General features: G+C 47.0%; 1 protein-coding gene across 1 annotated transcript in view; it reads left to right on the top strand.

The window, feature by feature from the left end:
* The window catches only part of tmtc3 (transmembrane O-mannosyltransferase targeting cadherins 3), a 93,517-nt gene that overhangs the window by 47,791 nt on the left and 22,280 nt on the right, over positions 1 to 23,446 (top strand). The window contains exons 8-10 of the mRNA XM_080538750.1: positions 14,348 to 14,496; positions 15,026 to 15,146; positions 16,652 to 16,763. Of these exons, the coding sequence (XP_080394876.1) occupies positions 14,348 to 14,496; positions 15,026 to 15,146; positions 16,652 to 16,763 (382 nt within the window). The remainder of the gene's footprint in view (positions 1 to 14,347; positions 14,497 to 15,025; positions 15,147 to 16,651; positions 16,764 to 23,446) is intronic.

Raw genomic sequence — 23,446 nt, 5'->3', positions numbered from 1 at the left:
AGGAGGCGTGCAGCAGAGTTTTGGACCATCTGGAGTCTATGGAGGGAGCGGGAGGTGATGCCGGTGAGTAGGGAGTTGCAGTAGTCAAGGCGGGAGGAGATGAAGGCGTGGATGAGGGATTCAGCAGCGGACGGGGAGAGGCAGTGTCTGATTTTTGCTATGTTGCGGAGGTGGAAGTAGGAGGTCTTGACGATGGAGCTGACGTGGGGATCAAATGAGAGGGTGGGGTCCAGGATGAAGCCGAGGTTGCGAGCCAGGGGGGAGGGGGTGATGGTAGTGTCATCGATGGTGAGTGTGATGGGTCCGGTTTTATTGAGGGTGGATTTGGTGCCGATGAGGATGACTTCGGTCTTTTCACTGTTGAGTTTGAGGAAGTTGTGTGTGAGCCAGGTTTTTATTGCTGAAATGCAGTTTTCGATGTGAGTGAGGGGTGGGTTCTGGGTGGAGTTTGTGGTGATGTAGATCTGGGTGTCATCGGCGTAGCAGTGGAAGTCCAGGTTGAATTGGCGGATGATGTGACCCAGGGGGAGTGTGTAGCAGAGGAAGAGCAGGGGGCCGAGGACTGAGCCTTGTGGGACCCCCTGTGTGACAGAGGAGGAGGAGGAGGTGTGACCGGAGAGGGAGATGAACTGATGTCTGTTGGTGAGGTAGGAGGTGAGCCAGTCCAGGGCGGTGCCCTCAACACCCAGTTGGCGCAGCCTTTGAAGGAGGATGGAGTGGGACACTGTGTCGAAGGCTGCGCTCAGGTCTAGTAGAACTAGGATGTTGAGGGCACCTGAGTCAGCGGAGGTGAGGAGATCGTTGATGACTTTGACCAGGGCTGTTTCAGTGCTGTGATGTGGGCGGAAGCCAGATTGAAGGGGTTCGTATAGTTTGTTGGATTGGAGGTGGGAGTGAAGTTGGGCAGCGACAGCGCGCTCTAGGGTTTTGGAGAAGAATGGTAGGTTGGAGATGGGGCGGTAGTTGGAGAGGTTGGCTGGGTCAAGAGTGGGCTTTTTGAGAATGGGGGTGACAGCGGCAAGTTTGTAGCTTGAGGGAACGTGGCCTTGGGATAGGGACTGATTGAAGAGGGCAGTGAGGTGGGGGATAAGGGCAGGGAGGCAGGCCTTGGTCAGGGTGGTAGGGAGGGGGTCGAGGGAGCAGGTGGTTGTTTTGGAGGCGGTGATGATAGTAGTGATGAGGGAGGAGTCAACAGGGGAGAAAGTAGTGAGAGGAGTAGGGGGAGGGTAATCAGGAGGGGGGAAGATGACAGCAGGGGGGGCGGGGGTGGTGGAGTTGGAGATGGAGGCAGTCAGTGAGCTGTTGATGTGGGAGATCTTGCTGTTGAAGGTGTGGAGAAAGGAGTTGCAGAGATCAGGGGAGGAAGTTGTGTTGTTGTCCGGGGGCTGGAGTAGTGTCTTGACAGTGGAGAAGAGGGTGCGGGGGTTTCGATTGGTGGTGTTGATGAGGTTGGAGTAGTAGGCAGATTTGGCAGCTTGGAGTGTGTCACGGTAGAAGGAGATATGTTGCTTGTAGACTTCGGCATGGACAGTGAGGTGGGTTCTATTGTGTAGTCGTTCTAGTTGGCGGCCGGTCTGTTTCATGGTGCGTAGTTCAGGGGTGTACCAGGGGGAGGAGGTGGTGAAGGAGACAGTGATGGTTTTCAAGGGGGCCAGTGAGTCAAGGGAGTCAGAGAGAATGGAGTTGAGCATGGTGGCATAGTCTTCCGGGTTGGTGGGAGTGGAGTCAGTGGGGAGGGCAGAAGATATGGACTGAGATAGAGTGAGTGGGTTGACAGATTTTATGTTACGGAAAGAGATGGTGCGTTTGATGGGGTGGCGCGGTAGGGGCAGGGGGGCAGAGAAGAGGATGCAGTGGTGGTCAGAGAGTGGAAATGGAAGAGGGTGGGGGTTGGATATGAGTAGGGAGGCAGAGCAGACAAGGTCGAGTGTGTGGCCTTTTACATGGGTAGGGAAGTTGATGTGCTGGGTGAGGTGGAAACAATCAAGGAGAGAGAGGAAGTCAGAGGTGAGGTTGGAGTTGGGTTTGTCGACATGGATATTAAAGTCACCGGTGAGTAAGAGACGGGTAGAAAGGGAAGAGGCGATGGTGAGGAGTTCAGAGAGATCAGAAAGAAAAGAGGGGTGTGGCTTCGGTGGGCGGTAGAGTAGGAGTGCAGTTATGGAGTTGGGGAGTGAAAAGGCAAGGTATTCAAAGGATGACATGGGTGGGAGGTTGAGGTCCAGTATAGTGACAGTTAGGGAGTGTTTGTGGAGAGCAGCGAGACCACCCCCTCGCTTAGAGAGGCGGGGTTTAGCGATGTAGGTGTAATTAGGGGGGGTGGCCTGGTTGAGTGAGTAGTAGTCCGAGGGTTGTTGCCAGGTTTCAGTGAGGAGAAGTATGTCCAGGTTGTTGTCCAGTATCAGTTCAGATATGACAGGGGATTTGTTGGAGAGAGAGCGAGTGTTCAACAGTGCAAGGGAGATGGATGGGGGAGCAGGGGGGAGAGAGCGGAGGTTTGAGGGGTCAGCGCTGCGGTGTGTGGTGATGACAGGTGAGCGAGAGTTAGTCCAGAATGAGGGTGCCATGGTGCTAGACCACTGGACCACCCCAGGCCATGGTGCTAGACCACTGGCTGGACCACCCCAGGCCATGGTGCTAGACCACTGGACCACCCCAGGCCACGGAAAAAACGTTTCGTGTCCCGACTTTTTTCTTGGTGACTTCTTCTAACCCAAACCTTTCAGGCGTGCTGCCAGTTGTCTGAGTGTCGTCTCTCTACCTACATGTAGAGTCCTGATCCTGCCTTTCTGCCCCATGGGTATGATCTTGTTTGTGGTTTCTTTTATCTTATTTACATGTATTAGGTGTTCTTTGTGTTACAGTGAAACCCAGCTGCTACTGACGGGAGAGGAACTATGTACAAGCCTTCTGGGCTTCCTGCCCTCCCTGCACCGTTTCATGTCTGCTAAATAAACTAAACTAAACTAAACTAAACTAAACTAGCATGCCTGCAAGATTTTGAGGATTGTGGACAATTCCACGGTAACAGAATGACCCTGGGACAAACACAAACCCTTGATGTCAAAGTTGATCAAACTATACAACTCTACTGACAACAACTCTGACTGGAAGTGTGCCAACGCGTGTGTCATTTTAACAGTGTCATTGCAAAGGGTATGAACACCCTATACATATGAGGTGTTTCTGTATATCAATTTTAATACATTTGCAGACATTTCTAAAAACTAGTTTTCACTTTGTCATTATGGGGTATTGTGTGTGGATTGAGGACTTTTACATTTTTTTATTTGTGGAAGGAGTTAAGGGGTGATGGCTTTGTAAAGGCACTGTGAGTGTGAGGTATGTAAAGGCACTGTGAGTGTGAGGTATGTAAAGGCACTGTGAGTGTGAGGTATGTGAACTCATAGCTTTGTAAAGGCACTGTGAGTGTGAGGTATGTAAAGGCACTGTGAGTGTGAGGTATGTGAACTCATAGCTTTGTAAAGGCACTGTGAGTGTGAGGTATGTGAACTCATAGCTTTGTAAAGGCACTGTGAGTGTGAGGTATGTGAACTCATAGTTTTGGTAGACGCAGTAGAGATGAGTGATTTACTGTCTTTCACAGCACAGACCTGCAGATAAACAGTTGTGGTTACAAGAGATACGCTATGATAATAATCATCGCTGCTTAAGATAATGTGTGGCTACTAGAACATGAGGGCGGGGCAGGGCGGCTGTGTCTCAGGAGGTAGAGGCTGTGTCTCAGGAGGTAGAGGCTGTGTCTCAGGAGGTAGAGGCTGTGTCTCAGGAGGTAGAGGCTGTGTCTCAGGAGGTAGAGGCTGTGTCTCAGGAGGTAGAGGCTGTGTCTCAGGAGGTAGAACCGCCGTCTAATGATCGCAAGGTCGCCAGATCGGAGGTTCGAACCCCGGCTGGCCACATGTCGAGGTGTCCTTGGGCAAGACACTGAAACCCAAATTGTTCCCAGACAGTGAGCGATCCAGCAATCCAATTTAAAAGGCCTAAAAAAGGCTTAAATGTAAGGGATAACCAAAACCGGTCTAAAAAATCAGGTGCTGGGTCTTAAAAATGAGATCCTAAATGTCGTTGTTTGGTACCTGTACTGTAGCAATGACAATAAAGACCATTCATTAGCTTGTCCTGCAAGGAAGCTTTTGTGCACTTTGTTCTCTTCACGTTGAAGTGACTTTCTACAGTTAACTGTTAATGTTAACACATTTACTTTTGAGTAATTTATTTTATATTAATTATCCTTCTGACTTTTTTATGGCAGTGAAATCCCTAATTTCATCACCTCGAGGATGACAAAAAGCTATCATATGGTGCCGCGATAGGTCTAAAATGATATTCAAAGAGGTCTTTAAAAGGTCTTAAAAAGGTATTAAATTCGACTTGTTGAAACTTGTAGGAACCCTGGACAGACTACACTGGATAGACGTTTGTGGTGATGTCATAAAGGAAAGGTTGGGATCACTAAGTGATGTCATAAAGGAAAGGTTCAGAGTGTTCCGGACCCCTGTGGCTCAGGAGGTAGAGCCGGTGTCTAATGATCGCAAGGTCGCTGGTTCGAACCCCGGCTGGCCACATGCCGAGGTGTCCTTGAGCAAGACGCTGAACCCCAAATTCCTTGCATGGTAGCTTGCCTACCTCGCCATCGGTGTGTGAATGTGTGTGTGAATGGGTGAATGAGAGGCCGTTGTAAAGCGCTTTGGAATAAGGCCTAGCTATATAAGTGCAGTCCGTTTACATAACTCACCAGTGGGTTTGTATGGTGGGAATTGGAAGGGCTCTCGCCCTTTAAGACTTGAGTCGCGGTTGTCAACTGTATGGTGCTTTCACACGATAATATGCCAGATGTTTTGACTGGTAATAAGCTGGTTGTGTCAGAAGAGATTAGAATTGTGACACTCTGTGTTTTCACTGCTACCAAAGTCTCCTAATTCCTTTGTTCGTTTCGACGCCTACAGAACTAATTACAGCGATCTGACCAGAACAGGTTTACACAGCAGGGAGGTTGTGTGGTAGCCTAGGAAAACATCCACATCCGCCATTTCCCCCTGCTTCGCCCCGCTCAACTCAATCCTGCTTCGCCCCGCTCAACTCAGTTCAACGTTATTGGCCATGTGCAGCACGAGGAACATGACTTGGTATTCTCATGCTGAACAAGCTACAGTACAACAACAACAAAACCACAACAAGACACATGATATATATACAGCACCAATACCAGTGAATACATATACTGTACAACTTCAAAAACATGTAAAGTGCTTCAGGTGCAATGATCAGAGTTATTGAGGAGGGCCGTGGCTCTGGAGAAGGAACTGTTCAAGTGTCGTGATGTTTTTGACCTGGTGGCCCTGTAGCGCTGTCCAGAAGGGAGTCACTCCCAACAAGCTGTGAGCTGGATGTGATGTGAGGGGTCAGCCACTATCTTGCATACTCTCCTCAACGATCTGGAGCTATGGAGGTCTGTGTTGGGAGGCAGGATGGATGCATTTATTATCAAGGTAGACTCACGCTTATCTCTGTCAGATGTCCTCCCCCTGCTTCTCTGCTGCCTGTGTGCTGGGCGTGGGAGGGATCAAACCGTACCAGAGTAGATATGCATATATATATACTAGAGATGCTCCGATCAGGGTTTTTGGTGCCGATCATGGAATCAGTGATCTGCCGATCCGATATCACCGATCACCGATCACAGCGTCGAAAATGGCAATTGAAGCATTCTATTTATTGTGTAGCATTATTTATGTTTTTAATTATTCTTAACACCATTGACATTGGATATTAAGTATTCAAATGAAATTAGGAGATGAGAAAGTATCATGAATTGACGACCATCTGTTTTATTGAATTCACAACCACCTGTAGCTTACTTCAGGAAAAACAAATAAAATGTGAAAATAAAAATCATAATAAATAAAATGTACACTGTCACATCAAATGTGCAACATTCCACTCGAATGAGAGGAACTAGGGGCTCTTAGAGAACTTAGAGCTTATACTGTAGCTTTCCTGAGGAACAATAAACATACCCAAACTAAACTGCAACATAAACAGGCTATAGCCAAATATAAAATACTGTTTCAAGTCAGTCAGTTTCAAGTCATATTTAGGAGGAGATAAGACAGCAAGTCAGCAATAATCAATAAAACAAAAAAACAAAACATTGCACCTAAGGAGATTTCAGACTCAAACCTTACTTCTGATTAAGCAGCATCACTGGCAGATTAGCCTTGAGAAATACAAGCATCTCAGCGTTTTTGGCACTCAGCCTGTTCCTCTTATCATCTAAAATATGTCCTGCTCTGCTGAAAAGTCGCTCGCTATCTACACTTGTGCAAGGTGCACAGAGGAAGACCTAAAACTCACGCGCTAATAGTTGTTATTATGGGCCAAGTGACTTCCTGCTCGCGGGGTCACATGACGTCGCTGAACACTACCTACACTACGCTCGTGAAGTCGCGCTGGAACTCTGACCAGCACTCGTGGAACGCCTCTCGTCCAATCAAAGCACTCGGTCCCTTTATGACGTCGAGCCCAGTGTGCGCTTCGGCGCTCTCTGAGCGAATCGACGAACGCAGCAAATGCCGTATGATATTCGTGGTATTGAAAGACCTTGCGTGCGTTCCTCCCCGAGGTATTTCTTTTGAGCAGACATTACAAACGGCATATTTGTTGTCTCTTTCCGACACTGTGTAATATTTCCAGACTGGCGACGCCATTTTGTAAACTGATCGGTCGTGTTTGATCGGCCGTTTTGAGAACTCCGATCAAAACCGATCAAGGCCATATCGGCCGATACCGATCGGCGCCGATCAGATCGGAGCATCACTAATATATACAATATATGTCTTTTTTTATCTTTATTTAGTCAGGACAGTGCACATTAATGAACAGTCACTTATACAGAGTATGGTGACAGTAAATATGTCAGATTTAGCTGTGAGCTCATTTGCATCCGTAGTCCTCATGACTTAAAATCGTACAATAGATTTTTTTAAATACAGTACTGTGCCCCCCCCCCTCCCCCCTCCCCATCCCTCTCACTGTGATGAGCTGGAATGCCACACAGTGGAGCCAAGGGTCAGACAGCTTAAACTGGGGATTACTGACAGAAATGTCTGTACTGTATGTCTGTACTGTGTGTCTGTACTGTATGTCTGTACTGTATGTCTGTACTGTATGTCTGTACTGTATGTCTGTACTGTATGTCTGTACTGTATGTCTGTACTGTATGTCTGTACTGTATGTCTGTACTGTATGTCTGTACTGTATGTCTGTACTGTATGTCTGTACTGTATGTCTGTACTGTATGTATGTACTGTATGTCTGTACTGTATGTCTGTACTGTATGTCTGTACTGTATGTCTGTACTGTATGTCTGTACTGTATGTCTGTACTGTATGTCTGTACTGTATGTCTGTACTGTATGTCTGTACTGTATGTCTGTACTGTATGTCTGTACTGTATGTCTGTACTGTGTGTCTGTACTGTGTGTCTGTACTGTATGTCTGTACTGTATGTCTGTACTGTGTGTCTGTACTGTGTGTCTGTACTGTATGTCTGTACTGTATGTCTGTACTGTATGTCTGTACTGTATGTCTGTACTGTATGTCTGTACTGTATGTCTGTACTGTGTGTCTGTACTGTGTGTCTGTACTGTGTGTCTGTACTGTATGTCTGTACTGTATGTCTGTACTGTATGTCTGTACTGTATGTATGTACTGTATGTCTGTACTGTATGTATGTACTGTATGTCTGTACTGTATGTCTGTACTGTATGTCTGTACTGTATGTCTGTACTGTATGTCTGTACTGTATGTCTGTACTGTATGTCTGTACTGTGTGTCTGTACTGTATGTCTGTACTGTATGTCTGTACTGTATGTCTGTACTGTATGTCTGTACTGTATGTCTGTACTGTATGTCTGTACTGTATGTCTGTACTGTATGTCTGTACTGTATGTCTGTACTGTGTGTCTGTACTGTATGTCTGTACTGTATGTCTGTACTGTGTGTCTGTACTGTATGTCTGTACTGTATGTCTGTACTGTATGTCTGTACTGTATGTCTGTACTGTGTGTCTGTACTGTATGTCTGTACTGTATGTCTGTACTGTATGTCTGTACTGTATGTCTGTACTGTATGTCTGTACTGTATGTCTGTACTGTATGTCTGTACTGTATGTCTGTACTGTATGTCTGTACTGTATGTCTGTACTGTGTGTCTGTACTGTATGTCTGTACTGTATGTCTGTACTGTATGTCTGTACTGTATGTCTGTACTGTATGTCTGTACTGTATGTCTGTACTGTATGTCTGTACTGTATGTCTGTACTGTATGTCTGTACTGTATGTCTGTACTGTGTGTCTGTACTGTGTGTCTGTACTGTATGTCTGTACTGTGTGTCTGTACTGTATGTCTGTACTGTATGTCTGTACTGTATGTCTGTACTGTATGTCTGTACTGTATGTCTGTACTGTATGTCTGTACTGTATGTCTGTACTGTATGTCTGTACTGTGTGTCTGTACTGTATGTCTGTACTGTATGTCTGTACTGTATGTCTGTACTGTATGTCTGTACTGTGTGTCTGTACTGTGTGTCTGTACTGTGTGTCTGTACTGTATGTCTGTACTGTATGTCTGTACTGTGTGTCTGTACTGTATGTCTGTACTGTATGTCTGTACTGTATGTCTGTACTGTGTGTCTGTACTGTATGTCTGTACTGTATGTCTGTACTGTATGTCTGTACTGTGTGTCTGTACTGTATGTCTGTACTGTATGTCTGTACTGTATGTCTGTACTGTATGTCTGTACTGTATGTCTGTACTGTGTGTCTGTACTGTATGTCTGTACTGTATGTCTGTACTGTATGTCTGTACTGTATGTCTGTACTGTATGTCTGTACTGTACTACATGATCAATGTTGGAGATTCTGTCATTGCTACAAGGAGTGCCTATTTTTTTTACTTATCAATCAATTGTTGGGATGTAGTATTTTTTGCTCTAGCCACAGGGTCAGCCATATGCCCCTGGAGCAATAAGAAGTTAAGTGCCTTGCTCAAGGGCCCAACGGCAGTGGTAGGCACCTTTTAGATATGCCATATAATACTATATACCAGCTCACATGCAGCTCCCCACAGAGGCAGGGATCGAACCAGCAACCTTTATAAATATATTTTAATTTAAATGTATACTATTATAAATAGTAATGAAATAATAATAATGAAATAAATACAGCTAGAAATGTACTCCATGTTTAGTTGTGTGAAGCCGTTCTTCTGTCCCAGTCCCATTAGCGTGTTAGTGCAGCAGGACGTGCTCTTCACTAAAGCCTCCAGCAAAAAGGTGCATTAAAATAATCAGGCCTCTGTTAACGAATGAGTGAATGGTTTAATGACCACATCACCAAGGTCTTTAATGACCACATCACCACATCACCAAGGTCTTTAATGACCACATCACCAAGGTCTTTAATGACCACATCACCAAGGTATTTAATCACCACATCACCAAGGTCTTTAATGACCACATCACCACATCACCAAGGTCTTTAATGACCACATCACCAAGGTCTTTAATGACCACATCACCACATCACCAAGGTCTTTAATGACCACATCACCAAGGTCTTTAATGACCACATCACCAAGGTCTTTAATGACCACATCACCAAGGTCTTTAATGACCACATCACCAAGGTCTTTAATGACCACATCACCACATCACCAAGGTCTTTAATGACCACATCACCACATCACCAAGGTCTTTAATGACCACATCACCAAGGTCTTTAATGACCACATCACCAAGGTCTTTAATGACCACATCACCAAGGTCTTTAATGACCACATCACCAAGGTCTTTAATGACCACATCACCACATCACCAAGGTCTTTAATGACCACATCACCAAGGTCTTTAATGACCACATCACCAAGGTATTTAATCACCACATCACCAAGGTCTTTAATGACCACATCACCACATCACCAAGGTCTTTAATGACCACATCACCAAGGTCTTTAATGACCACATCACCACATCACCAAGGTCTTTAATGACCACATCACCAAGGTCTTTAATGACCACATCACCAAGGTCTTTAATGACCACATCACCAAGGTCTTTAATGACCACATCACCAAGGTCTTTAATGACCACATCACCACATCACCAAGGTCTTTAATGACCACATCACCACATCACCAAGGTCTTTAATGACCACATCACCAAGGTCTTTAATGACCACATCACCAAGGTCTTTAATGACCACATCACCAAGGTCTTTAATGACCACATCACCAAGGTCTTTAATGACCACATCACCAAGGTCTTTAATGACCACATCACCAAGGTCAGTGGAATTTGTTGTCGGTACAGTTGGAAAAAACTCAATCCAACAGTGTCAAACACATCAAACATCCACACATCACACATGACTATCACACACATCACACATGACTATCACACACATCACACATGACTATCACACACATCACACATGACTATCACACACATCACACATGACTATCACACACATCACACATGACTATCACACACATCACACATGACTATCACACACATCACACATGACTATCACACACATTACACATGATGACTATCACACACATTACACATGATGACTATCACACACATTACACATGATGACTATCACACACATTACACATAACTATCACACTGGACAATGTACACACATAACCACAAGACAAAATCAATATTTACAATATTTACTATAAAGTGCCGTACATCTGGCAGGGTTAGTGCAAGGCAAAGCAAGTTCATTTGTACAGCGCATTTCATACAGCAGGGGCAATTCAAAGTGCTTGAATTACAGCGAGAGCAGCATAGTACGGAAATAAAAATGACAATGAATAAAAGCAAATATAAGAAGTAAATAGATAAAACATTTAATAAGACAATAGTTAATGGGAAAAATACATTGATAGAAGTGTTTATGTTTAATCATAACTGCTGCAAAACATGAAGGTTTTTAGCTTAGATTTAAATATTTTAAGGGTTTGGGCCTGTTTGATTTCTTCAGGGAGTTTGTTCCAGGAGCATGCAGCAGCGTGACTGAAAGCTGCTGCACCGTGTTTTGTTTTTACTCTTGGAATTATTAGCTGATTAACCTCAGCTGACCTTAGGGACCTTGCTGGGATATAGGGTGGGAGGAGATCTGATATGTATTTTGGTCCAAGACCATTTTGTGACTTGTATGTAATTAGGAGGATTTTGAATTCAATTCTCTGAGACTGGTAGCCAGTGTAGGGATCTCAGGATTGGTGTAATGTGTTCAAACTTCTTTGTTTTTGTTAGGACCCTAGCAGCGGCGTTTTGGATGAGCTGCAATTTACGAACAGCTCCTTTAGATAGGCCTGTTAGTAGACCAGCTCCTTTAGATAGGCCTGTTAGTAGACCAGCTCCTTTAGATAGGCCTGTTAGTAGACCAGCTCCTTTAGATAGGCCTGTTAGTAGACCAGCTCCTTTAGATAGGCCTGTTAGTAGACCAGCTCCTTTAGATAGGCCTGTTAGTAGACCAGCTCCTTTAGATAGGCCTGTTACTAGACCATTACAATAATCAAGTCTACTCGAAACAAATGCATGGATGAGTTTTTCAAGGTCTTGCTTGGACATGAAACCTCTCATTCTTGTTATGTTTTTCAGGTGATAGTAGGCTGATTTAGTTATCGAGTGTATGTGGCTGTTGAAGTTTAGATCGGAGTCTAGAATTACACCAAGATTTCTGACCTGTTTTTTAGTTTGAAGAGAGAGAGAATCAAGTTTTGCACTGACTTTCCATCTTTTGTCAGGTGCACCGAATACAATTATCTCTGTTTTGTCCTTGTTTAGTTGGAGGAAGTTTTGTGTCATCCAGGCGTTTATTTGCTCAATGCAATTACAGAGATTGTCAATGGGACTATAGTCGTTCGGTGAGAGGGCTATGTAGATTTGAGTGTCATCCGCATAGTTGTGGTAGGCAATTTTGTTCTTTTTTATGATGTGTCCCAATGGAAGCATGTAGAGATTGAATAGAAGGGGGCCAAGGATTGACCCTTGGGGAACCCCACATGTCATTTAGTGCAGTGAGTCAGGAGTTGAGAGTCCATTATAGCAGAGGGGAAAAAACTGTTAATGGCTTCTGTTTGTTCTGGCGTTGTCTCTCCCTCTCCTCCAGGCCCTCTCTCTGACCATTCCTCTGTCTCTCCCTCTCCTCCAGGCCCTGTCTCTGATCGTTCCTCTGTCTCTCCCTCTCCTCCAGGCCCTCTCTCTGATCGTGCCTCTGTCTCTCCCTCTCCTCCAGGCCCTCTCTCTGATCGTGCCTCTGTCTCTTCCTCTCCTCCAGGCCCTCTCTCTGATCGTGCCTCTGTCTCTCCCTCTCCTCCAGGCCCTCTCTCTGATCGTGCCTCTGTCTCTCCCTCTCCTCCAGGCCCTCTCTCTGATCGTGCCTCTGTCTCTCCCTCTCCTCCAGGCCCTCTCTCTGACCATTCCTCTGTCTCTCCCTCTCCTCCAGGCCCTCTCTCTGATCGTGCCTCTGTCTCTCCCTCTCCTCCAGGCCCTCTCTCTGATCGTGCCTCTGTCTCTCCCTCTCCTCCAGGCCCTCTCTCTGATCGTGCCTCTGTCTCTCCCTCTCCTCCAGGCCCTCTCTCTGATCGTGCCTCTGTCTCTCCCTCTCCTCCAGGCCCTCTCTCTGATCGTGCCTCTGTCTCTCCCTCTCCTCCAGGCCCTCTCTCTGATCGTTCCTCTGTCTCTCCCTCTCCTCCAGGCCCTCTCTCTGATCGTGCCTCTGTCTCTCCCTCTCCTCCAGGCCCTGTCTCTGATCGTGCCTCTGTCTCTCCCTCTCCTCCAGGCCCTGTCTCTGATCGTTCCTCTGTCTCTCCCTCTCCTCCAGGCCCTGTCTCTGATCGTGCCTCTGTCTCTCCCTCTCCTCCAGGCCCTGTCTCTGATCGTGCCTCTGTCTCTCCCTCTCCTCCAGGCCCTGTCTCTGATCGTTCCTCTGTCTCTCCCTCTCCTCCAGGCCCTGTCTCTGATCGTGCCTCTGTCTCTCCCTCTCCTCCAGGCCCTCTCTCTGATCGTGCCTCTGTCTCTCCCTCTCCTCCAGGCCCTGTCTCTGATCGTTCCTCTGTCTCTCCCTCTCCTCCAGGCCCTGTCTCTGATCGTGCCTCTGTCTCTCCCTCTCCTCCAGGCCCTGTCTCTGATCGTTCCTCTGTCTCTCCCTCTCCTCCAGGCCCTCTCTCTGACCGTTCCTCTGTCTCTCCCTCTCCTCCAGGCCCTCTCTCTGATCGTTCCTCTGTCTCTCCCTCTCCTCCAGGCCCTCTCTCTGATCATTCCTCTGTCTCTCCCTCTCCTCCAGGCCCTCTCTCTGACCATTCCTCTGTCTCCCCCTCTCCTCCAGGCCCTCTCTCTGATCGTGCCTCTGTCTCTCCCTCTCCTCCAGGCCCTGTCTCTGATCGTGCCTCTGTCTCTCCCTCTCCTCCAGGCCCTGTCTCTGATCGTGCCTCTGTCTCTCCCTCTCCTCCAGGCCCTATCTCTGATCGTGCCTCTGTCTCTCCCTCTCCTCCAGGCCCTCTCTCTGATCGTGCCTCTGTCTCCCCCTCTCCTCCAGGCCCTCTCTCTGATCGTGCCTCTGTCTCTCCCTCTCATCCAGGCCCTGTCTCTGATCGTGCCTCTGTCTCTCCCTCTCCCCCAGGCCCTCTCTCTGATCGTTCCTCTGTCTCTCCCTCTCCTCCAGGCCCTGTCTCTGATCGTGCCTCTGTCTCTCCCTCTCCTCCAGGCCCTCTCTCTGATCGTTCCTCTGTCTCTCCCTCTCCTCCAGGCCCTCTCTCTGATCGTGCCTCTGTCTCTCCCTCTCCTCCAGGCCCTCTCTCTGATCGTTCCTCTGTCTCTCCCTCTCCTCCAGGCCCTGTCTCTGATCGTGCCTCTGTCTCTCCCTCTCCTCCAGGCCCTCTCTCTGATCGTGCCTCTGTCTCTCCCTCTCCTCCAGGCCCTCTCTCTGATCGTGCCTCTGTCTCTCCCTCTCCTCCAGGCCCTGTCTCTGATCGTTCCTCTGTCTCTCCCTCTCCTCCAGGCCCTGTCTCTGATCGTTCCTCTGTCTCTCCCTCTCCTCCAGGCCCTCTCTCTGACCGTTCCTCTGTCTCTCCCTCTCCTCCAGGCCCTGTCTCTGATCGTTCCTCTGTCTCTCCCTCTCCTCCAGGCCCTCTCTCTGATCGTTCCTCTGTCTCTCCCTCTCCTCCAGGCCCTCTCTCTGATCATTCCTCTGTCTCTCCCTCTCCCCCAGGCCCTCTCTCTGATCATGCCTCTGTCTCTCCCTCTCCTCCAGGCCCTCTCTCTGATCGTGCTTCCCTTCATCCCGGCCTCCAACCTGTTCTTCCCCGTGGGCTTCGTGGTGGCAGAGCGGGTCCTCTACGTGCCCAGCATGGGCTTCTGTGTGCTGGTGGCTCACGGCTTCAGGATCGTCTCACACAAGGGGTGAGGCCTGGTCCCATGTTAATCTCATTAATCTCATTAATCTCATTATGTTTCTGTGTGTTTTTCTTCTCTTTTTTTGTGTCTCAGTCGAGAGTCTGGGCTGGGTGGGTGTTTAGGGAAAAATAAAAATAAAGGTGTTCTAGATCTCTGTGGAGGATAAAGAAAAAAAAGTCTTTATTTACTTATTTTGAAGTAAATTGTATACCTTGTATTTGACATTTGTATCTTCTCATACCTGACTAATATGCTTCTATTCTCCAATAAAAAATTATATTATTATTATTTTTATTTTGTTTGAATTTTACATTTACATGTTTGGCATTTAGCAGACGCCTTATTCCAAAGCGACTTACAATCGATTACCTTTGACTAAGCAAGTGAATCATCAATCTACCAGTCGTAGCAGGAAGAGTAATCTAGCTCAGGCCAGGGGCCACTGGCAGTCGTCGTGAAAAACTCTTTTTAAAAAAAATCAGAATCAACATGTATCTGTTTGTTTGACCTCTAACCTCCGACCTCTAATGCTCAGGCACCTGAAGAAGATCTCCTGGCTGATGATTGGAGTGCTTCTCACAACGCACGCCGTCAAGACGTTCAACAGGAACTGGGACTGGGAGTCTGAGTACACTCTGTTCACCTCCGCGCTCAAGGTGGGTTGGCTCAGCTCCTCAGGGTCAGGGTTAGGGTTAGGGTTAGGGTCAGGGTCAGGGTTAGGGTTAGGGTTAGGGTTAGGGTGCTGCTTGGGTTAGGGTTAGGGTTAGGGTTAGGCTCCTGCTTGGCTTGGCTACAAACTTCCAACCTTTCATGATTTCTCTCTTCCCTCCCAAAGCAGTGTTTTACTGCTACCTACAGTGTGTCTCTGTTGGCTGCAGTAATAATAATAATAAGAATAATAATAATGATGCAGTAGTTAATAAATCTAGCAGGTGATGATTAGACTGAGACAGAGCAGTTTAGACTGAGACAGAGCAGTTTAGACTGAGACAGAGCAGTTTAGACTGAGACAGAGCAGTTTAGACTGAGACAGAGCAGTGTTAGTGTTCTTTGCAGGGTTCCTGCACTGCTCGTAAAAAGCCTTAAAGGCTAACATCCAGCAATCCGATTCATACGGCCTAAAGAGGGCCCAGGTTTCAGTTATTAGGTCTAAAGAATGAGGTGCTAGGTCTAAAACATTAGATTAGCTTTGTCCTGCAAGGAAATCAGTCTGACCACATCTATTTACGTGGAAACTAGTCAAGCTGGAACAAAAAGAATGTCAATCCGCTGCCCCCGGGAGAAATGATTGGCGAACGAAGCTACGGCAGGATGACAAAAAGCATGTCATCTGGTGTTGCGAATAGGTAAAAAGTTATATTCAAAGAGTTCTAAAAAAGGCCCAAAAAGGTCTTAAATGTGACTTGTTGAAACTTGCAGGAACCCTGTATTTGGTAATTGGTCGATATTGCAGCAGAGGGAGCTTGGCCTTATGGTTTTAGCCTTAACTTAGCCTTAGCTTAGCCTTAGCTTAGCCTTAGTTTAGCCTTAGCTTAGCCTTATGGTTTTAGCCTTAGCTTAGCCTTATGGTTTTAGCCTTAGCTTAGCCTTATGGTTTTAGCCTTAGCTTAGCCTTATGGTTTTATCCTTAGCTTAGCCTTATGGTTTTAGCCTTATGGTTTTAGCCTTAGCTTAGCCTTATGGTTTTAGCCTTAGCTTAGCCTTATGGTTTTAGCCTTAGCTTAGCCTTAGCTTAGCCTTATGGTTTTAGCCTTATGGTTTTAGCCTTAGCTTAGCCGTATGGTTTTAGCCTTAGCTTAGCCTTATGGTTTTAGCCTTAGCTTAGCCTTATGGTTTTAGCCTTAGCTTAGCCTTATGGTTTTAGCCTTAGCTTAGCCTTAGCTTAGCCTTATGGTTTTAGCTTTAGCTTAGCCTTAGCTTAGCCTTATGGTTTTAGCCTTAGCATAGCCTAATGGTTTTAGCCTTAGCTTAGCCTTATGGTTTTAGCCTTATGGTTTTAGCCTTAGCTTAGCCTTAGTTTAGCCTTAGCATAGCCTAATGGTTTTAGCCTTAGCTTAGCCTTAGTTTAGCCTTAGCTTAGCCTTAGTTTAGCCTTAGCTTAGCCTTATGGTTTTAGCCTTAGCTTAGCCTTATGGTTTTGGGTTTTCCTTCCCCCCCTTAGGTCAACAAGAATAACGCCAAGCTGTGGAACAACGTCGGCCACGCCCTGGAGAACCAGAACAACTATGAGACGGCCTTGAGGTACTTCCTCCAGGCGACGCGGGTCCAGCCAGGTGAGAGGATCTTCTCACCGTTATCCACCGGTGCTTCAGAGACAAGCAGATCACCACTGCAACTATTCGGTTGTTAAGTCGTGACGTGTTTCCGGGTCCAAAGTTGGCTGAGGCGCTCTCTTCAAAATGCCTCAGTGATAATAATAATTAATTATATTTGTATAGCGCTTTTCCGAGGCTCAAAGACGCTGAAAATATGGGTGAAACAGGAAAGTGCTGCTGTGTCCCTTGTTGTATGAATAGATCCCAGTCTAAAAAAACGATTGAACTGTCATTCTACCGCTTTAGTACACTGGTACTCTGGTGCTTTAGAACACTGGTACTCTGGTGCTTTAGTACACTGGTACTCTGGTGCTTTAGTACACTGGTACTCTGGTGCTGTAGTACACTGGTACTCTGGTGCTTTAGTACACTGGTACTCTGGTGCTTTAGTACACTGGTACTCTGGTGCTTTAGTACACTGGTACTCTGGTGCTGTAGTACACTGGTACTCTGGTGCTTTAGTACACTGGTACTCTGGTGCTTTAGTACACTGGTACTCTGGTGCTTTAGTACACTGGTACTCTGGTGCTTTAGTACACTGGTACTCTGGTGCTTTAGTACACTGGTACTCTGGTGCTTTAGTACACTGGTGCTCTGGTGCTTTAGTACACTGGTACTCTGGTGCTTTAGTACACTGGTACTCTGGTGCTTTAGTACACTGGTACTCTGGTGCTTTAGTACACTGGTACTCTGGTACTCTGGTGCTTTAGTACACTGGTACTCTGGTGCTTTAGTACACTGGTACTCTGGTGCTTTAGTACACTGGTACTCTGGTGCTTTAGTACACTGGTACTCTGGTGCTGTAGTACACTGGTACTCTGGTGCTTTAGTACACTGGTACTCTGGTGCTTTAGTACACTGGTACTCTGGTGCTTTAGTACACTGGTACTCTGGTGCTGTAGTACACTGGTACTCTGGTGCTTTAGTCCACTGGTACTCTGGTGCTGTAGTACACTGGTACTCTGGTGCTTTAGTACACTGGTACTCTGGTGCTTTAGTACACTGGTACTCTGGTGCGGGGAATTTCTGGTGTGGACCCGGGAAATTGCTAAACGTCACATTGACGTCAGACTTAACAACCGAATACCTTCCAGAACAAAGTTGGTGGGCTTGCTAAGTCATATGGTTTGGACAACAGACGGATATGTTGGGTCGTTGAAATAAAGTGAGTGAGTTGGTTGAGTGTTTGAGAGTGGTAGAGTTGGTTGGTTGAGTGTTTGAGAGTGGTAGAGTTGGTTGGTTGAGTGTTTGAGAGTGGTAGAGTTGGTTGGTTGAGTGTTTGAGAGTGGTAGAGTTGGTTGGTTGAGTGTTTGAGAGTGGTAGAGAGTGGTCAGGAGGTTGAGGATTATTATGGTATGGTAGAGGATTGTTTTTATTTATGTTTATGTTTTCATGTTATTTATTTTTAGAGGAGTGGTTTTATTGGAACTGGTTGCCAAGAGAGAGCATCGTTGTGTAATAATTCAGATGACGCGTTCTCATGCTGTTTTTATTTAAGAGTCCTGAAAGTTCAGTGGCAGTTGCAGTAACAAAGGAGCACACATAATGTTGGCCCCTATCGACATTCCACCATGTGAACTGGATGAGAGTGAACTGGACGAGAGGTTTTGGGAGTTACAAATAGCACAGCAGCGCGAGTTCGACCTCTCTGCACTTTGTAAAGTTGGGTTGGTGTGAATAGCTTCAAAGCTGCCAGAGTGGCAGCAATAGGAAAATGTTTTAATAATTAAGTCTGTCGAAGAACAATAGTCGGACTTTCTGAAACAAGCCCGCTAATAAATCATTGAAACAATATCAAGTAACCTAATCTGTGTCAAGTGGCAATTGTTGTTATATTTTGGCTGACCCCCCCCCCTCCCCCCCTCACATCCACTTAAAGAAGATCACAATACAGACTGATATTGGGAGAAAGGAACGGCCTCTGTGAGGACCACGATGATCAAGTTGCCAGTATGTTGTTATCCTAAACGTCTGTAAAAGATGTTTTCACTGGCAGTCATCACGAGATGTCCCAGAATACCCCAGTTAGCCATGTGAAGACGCTACTGGTTTATATGAATGAAAACACCAACAATCATTGCAGAAATTGGGAAGTTCACGGGGATTAGCCAAATATTCAGAGAGCTAGCTAGCTGGGCTGCCTTTCCACAGCATCAACATTGAGTGTCTGAGTCTATGCGTGGTGGGCTCGTCTCAGCAGAACTGACCATGTGACCAGGCTGCCTGTCATTGAACTGAACATGTCTGACTGTCACAGTCTGAGAAAGGAAATGAACGGTATAAATATTTACTACGACACTAAATACACATTTCATTACCTTTTTCATCCCAGACATTCACACAGACGTTATACGTACTTATGGGTTAGGGTTATGCAGAAGGTCTCTTAATGACTGGCAGCGATGGCAGTCAACCAGTCAACCACCACCACGTGTGTGTGTGTGTGTGTGTGTGTGTGTGTGTGTCTGTGTGTTTGTATGTCTGTGTGTGTTTGTGTGTGTGTGTGTGTGTCTGTGTCTGTGTGTGTTTGTGTGTCTGTGTGTGTCTGTGTGTTTGTGTGTCTGTCTGTGTCTGTGTCTGTGTGTGTGCATGTGCATGTGTATGTGTGTGTGTGTCTGTGTCTGTGTGTGTTTGTGTGTCTGTGTCTGTGTGTGTGTCTGTGTCTGTGTCTGTGTCTGTGTGTCTGTGTGTGTATGTGTGTGTGTGTGTCTGTGTCTGTGTCTGTGTGTGTTTGTGTGTCTGTGTCTGTGTGTGTGTCTGTGTGTGTGTCTGTGTGTGTGTCTGTGTCTCTGTCTCAGTCAACAGGTCATGGACAGAGCATGTTTAGTGGTCTTGTGGTCAGACACACTTGCACAGGGAAATATGTTTCTTATGCAACGGCAGCATGGGTTTGTTCAAGAAAAGTATAAACGCACTTGCTGTGGTGACGAAGCAAATTCCTATGTGTAATGCATAGTGGCAATAAACGTTATCTCAATCTCAATCTCAATCAATCTCAATCTCAATCTCTCAATTCAACATGTTTATAAAAACAATGATTTGATGAGAAGCGTAAAGAAGAGAGTTAACAGTCACCATGTTCTAACAGTCACCATGTTCTAACAGTCACCATGTTCTAACAGTCACCATGTTCTAACAGTCACCATGTTCTAACAGTCACCATGTTGTGAATGAATGAATGAATGAATCGTTTAATGACCACACGACCTAGGTCGGTGGAATTTGTTTTCGGTACAGGTGGAAAAGCTCAGTACAGCAGTGTCAGTTACATCAAACATCCACACATCACACATGACTAACACAATGTACATGTCCCCCCACATAACCACAAGACAAAATCATAGTCAATATTTACAACTTATAAAGTGCCGTACATGTGGCAGGGTTAGTGCAGTGAGTCAGGTGTTGAGAGTCCTTATAGCAGAGGGGAAAAAACTGTTTTTGAAACGGGATGTTTTGGTGGCCAGGGATCGCTAGCGCCGTCCAGAGGGCAACAGTTGAAACAGGTGGTGAGCAGGGTGGGAGGGGTCAGCAGGGTGGGAGGAGTCAGCAGGGTGGGAGGAGTCAGCAGGGTGGGAGGGGTCAGCAGGGTGGGAGGGGTCAGCAGGGTGGGAGGAGTCAGCAGGGTGGGAGGAGTCAGCAGGGTGGGAGGAGTCAGCAGGATGGGAGGAGTCAGGGTGGGAGGGGTCAGCAGGGTGGGAGGAGTCAGCAGGGTGGGAGGGGTCAGCAGGGTGGGAGGAGTCAGCAGGGTGGGAGGAGTCAGCAGGGTGGGAGGAGTCAGCAGGGTGGGAGGAGTCAGCAGGGTGGGAGGAGTCAGCAGGGTGGGAGGAGTCAGCAGGGTGGGAGGGGTCAGCAGGGTGGGAGGGGTCAGCAGGGTGGGAGGAGTCAGCAGGGTGGGAGGAGTCAGCAGGGTGGGAGGAGTCAGCAGGGTGGGAGGGGTCAGCAGGGTGGGAGGAGTCAGCAGGGTGGGAGGGGTCAGCAGGGTGGGAGGGGTCAGCAGGGTGGGAGGAGTCAGCAGCGTGGGAGGAGTCAGCAGGATGGGAGGGGTCAGGGTGGGAGGAGTCAGCAGGGTGGGAGGGGTCAGCAGGGTGGGAGGGGTCAGGGTGGGAGGAGTCAGCAGGGTGGGAGGGGTCAGCAGGGTGGGAGGGGTCAGCAGGGTGGGAGGGGTCAGGGTGGGAGGAGTCAGCAGGGTGAGAGGGGTCAGCAGGGTGGGAGGAGTCAGCAGCGTGGGAGGGGTCAATCATGTCGATCTCATCGGAGTCGTAAGGGAGGGGTTCAGCTGGCACCCCGAACCTGGCCGGCCAAGGGCAGGGTTGTAGATCTCTACACAGTGTTGTCCAGAAGGACCGTACATCAAACACTGAGAACCAGTCGACCATGCTCTAAGCTTTGGGCAGGACCAGAACATGTGTGAGAGGTCTGTCTGTGGCCCGGAGCAGCGGACACATCTGGGATGGGAATCAGGGTGACTTCCATGTCCTTTAGATTGACTGAGGCGGGGGCTCTGCTGTGCTCCACCTTGAACTGGACCAGACTAAGTGGAGCACAGCGTGATGAGGAGTTCCCCCTCTCTAACGCACCTTCCACCAATCCACTCCCAGTCCCCCCTCCCATCTGGTTCTCCACCTAGAAGACAGCGTCAGTGTTCAAAGACATGACGGTTTTGATAAATTACAGGTATAAGTCGACTCTGAGTTAGAGACAACTTACGAAGGCTCTCCCACGGTAGATCTCGAGGTGGCCTAGGAAATGAATCAAACTTTCGTGTCACGAAATGACGGACCTGAAGATAATGAAACGCATTTGTACGTGGCCGACTGAAATCGAAACGTAAAGAATCGAAACGGGCAAACGTATCGTCGTCATAGAAACGTATCGTCGTCATAGAGGTCTTTGAAACAATTGATGCCCAACAGGGTTCCCAGGTCTTAAAAAGCCATCAGCATTTTGTCCGGTAAATGTATTTCCAATGAGCCTATTCAAGTGAAATTTGCACCAGACTTTGGTATTAACTCAAACAATCCGGACAAAAAATCTAAGTATTAAACATAGGTAAATAAAGTGGAATGAAACAGGAAAAAAGTATTGAACACTCTTCAACAGAAAAAGCAGTACACAGGGCCAATGTCTGCTGCCATGTCAATGTAGCTGCCTTGTCAATGTAGCTGCCTTGTCAATGTAGCTGCCATGTCAATGTAGCTGCCATGTCAATGTAGCTGCCTTGTCAATGTATCTGCCTTGTCAATGTAGCTGTCTTGTCAATGTAGCTGCCTTGTCAATGTATCTGCCATGTCAATGTAGCTGCCTTGTCAATGTATCTGCCTTGTCAATGTAGCTGCCTTGTCAATGTACCTGCCTTGTCAATGTAGCTGCCTTGTCAATGTAGCTGCCTTGTCAATGTCTGCTGCCTTGTCAATGTCTGCTGTCTTGTCAATGTAGCTGTCTTGTCAATGTCTGCTGCCTTGTCAATGTAGCTGCCTTGTCAATGTAGCTGCCTTGTCAATGTAGCTGTCTTGTCAATGTCTGCTGCCTTGTCAATGTATCTGCCTTGTCAATGTAGCTGCCTTGTCAATGTAGCTGCCTTGTCAATGTCTGCTGCCTTGTCAATGTATCTGCCTTGTCAATGTCTGCTGCCTTGTCAATGTAGCTGCCTTGTCAATGTCTGCTGCCTTGTCAATGTATCTGCCTTGTCAATGTAGCTGCCTTGTCAATGTACCTGCCTTGTCAATGTAGCTGCCTTGTCAATGTAGCTGCCTTGTCAATGTCTGCTGCCTTGTCAATGTCTGCTGCCTTGTCAATGTATCTGCCTTGTCAATGTCTGCTGCCTTGTCAATGTAGCTGCCTTGTCAATGTAGCTGCCATGTCAATGTCTGCTGCCTTGTCAATGTCTGCTGCCTTGTCAATGTCTGCTGCCTTGTCAATGTCTGCTGTCTTGTCAATGTAGCTGTCTTGTCAATGTAGCTGCCTTGTCAATGTCTGCTGCCTTGTCAATGTAGCTGCCTTGTCAATGAAGCTGCCTTGTCAATGTCTGCTGCCTTGTCAATGTAGCTGCCTTGTCAATGTAGCTGTCTTGTCAATGTAGCTGCCTTGTCAATGTCTGCTGCCTTGTCAATGTCTGCTGTCTTGTCAATGTAGCTGCCTTGTCAATGTAGCTGCCTTGTCAATGTCTGCTGCCTTGTCAATCTAGCTGTCTTGTCAATGTCTGCTGTCTTGTCAATGTAGCTGCCTTGTCAATGTAGCTGCCTTGTCAATGTAGCTGCCTTGTCAATGAAGCTGCCTTGTCAATGTAGCTGCCTTGTCAATGTAGCTGCCGTGTCAATGTCTGCTGCCTTGTCAATGTAGCTGCCTTGTCAATGTCTGCTGCCTTGTCAATGTAGCTGCCTTGTCAATGTCTGCTGCCATGTCAATGTGGCTGCCTTGTCAATGTCTGCTGCCTTGTCAATGTAGCTGTCTTGTCAATGTAGCTGCCTTGTCAATGTAGCTGCCTTGTCAATGTAGCTGCCATGTCAATGTCTGCTGCCTTGTCAATGTAGCTGCCTTGTCAATGTCTGCTGTCTTGTCAATGTAGCTGCCTTGTCAATATATCTGCCTTGTTAATGTAGCTGCCTTGTCAATGTCTGCTGCCTTGTCAATGTAGCTGC

The sequence above is a fragment of the Nansenia antarctica genome (assembly GCF_963989245.1).
Source record: "Nansenia antarctica genome assembly, chromosome: 9".
In the NCBI taxonomy this organism is placed as follows: domain Eukaryota; kingdom Metazoa; phylum Chordata; class Actinopteri; order Argentiniformes; family Microstomatidae; genus Nansenia; species Nansenia antarctica.
This window is presented reverse-complemented; position numbering and strand designations above follow the sequence as displayed.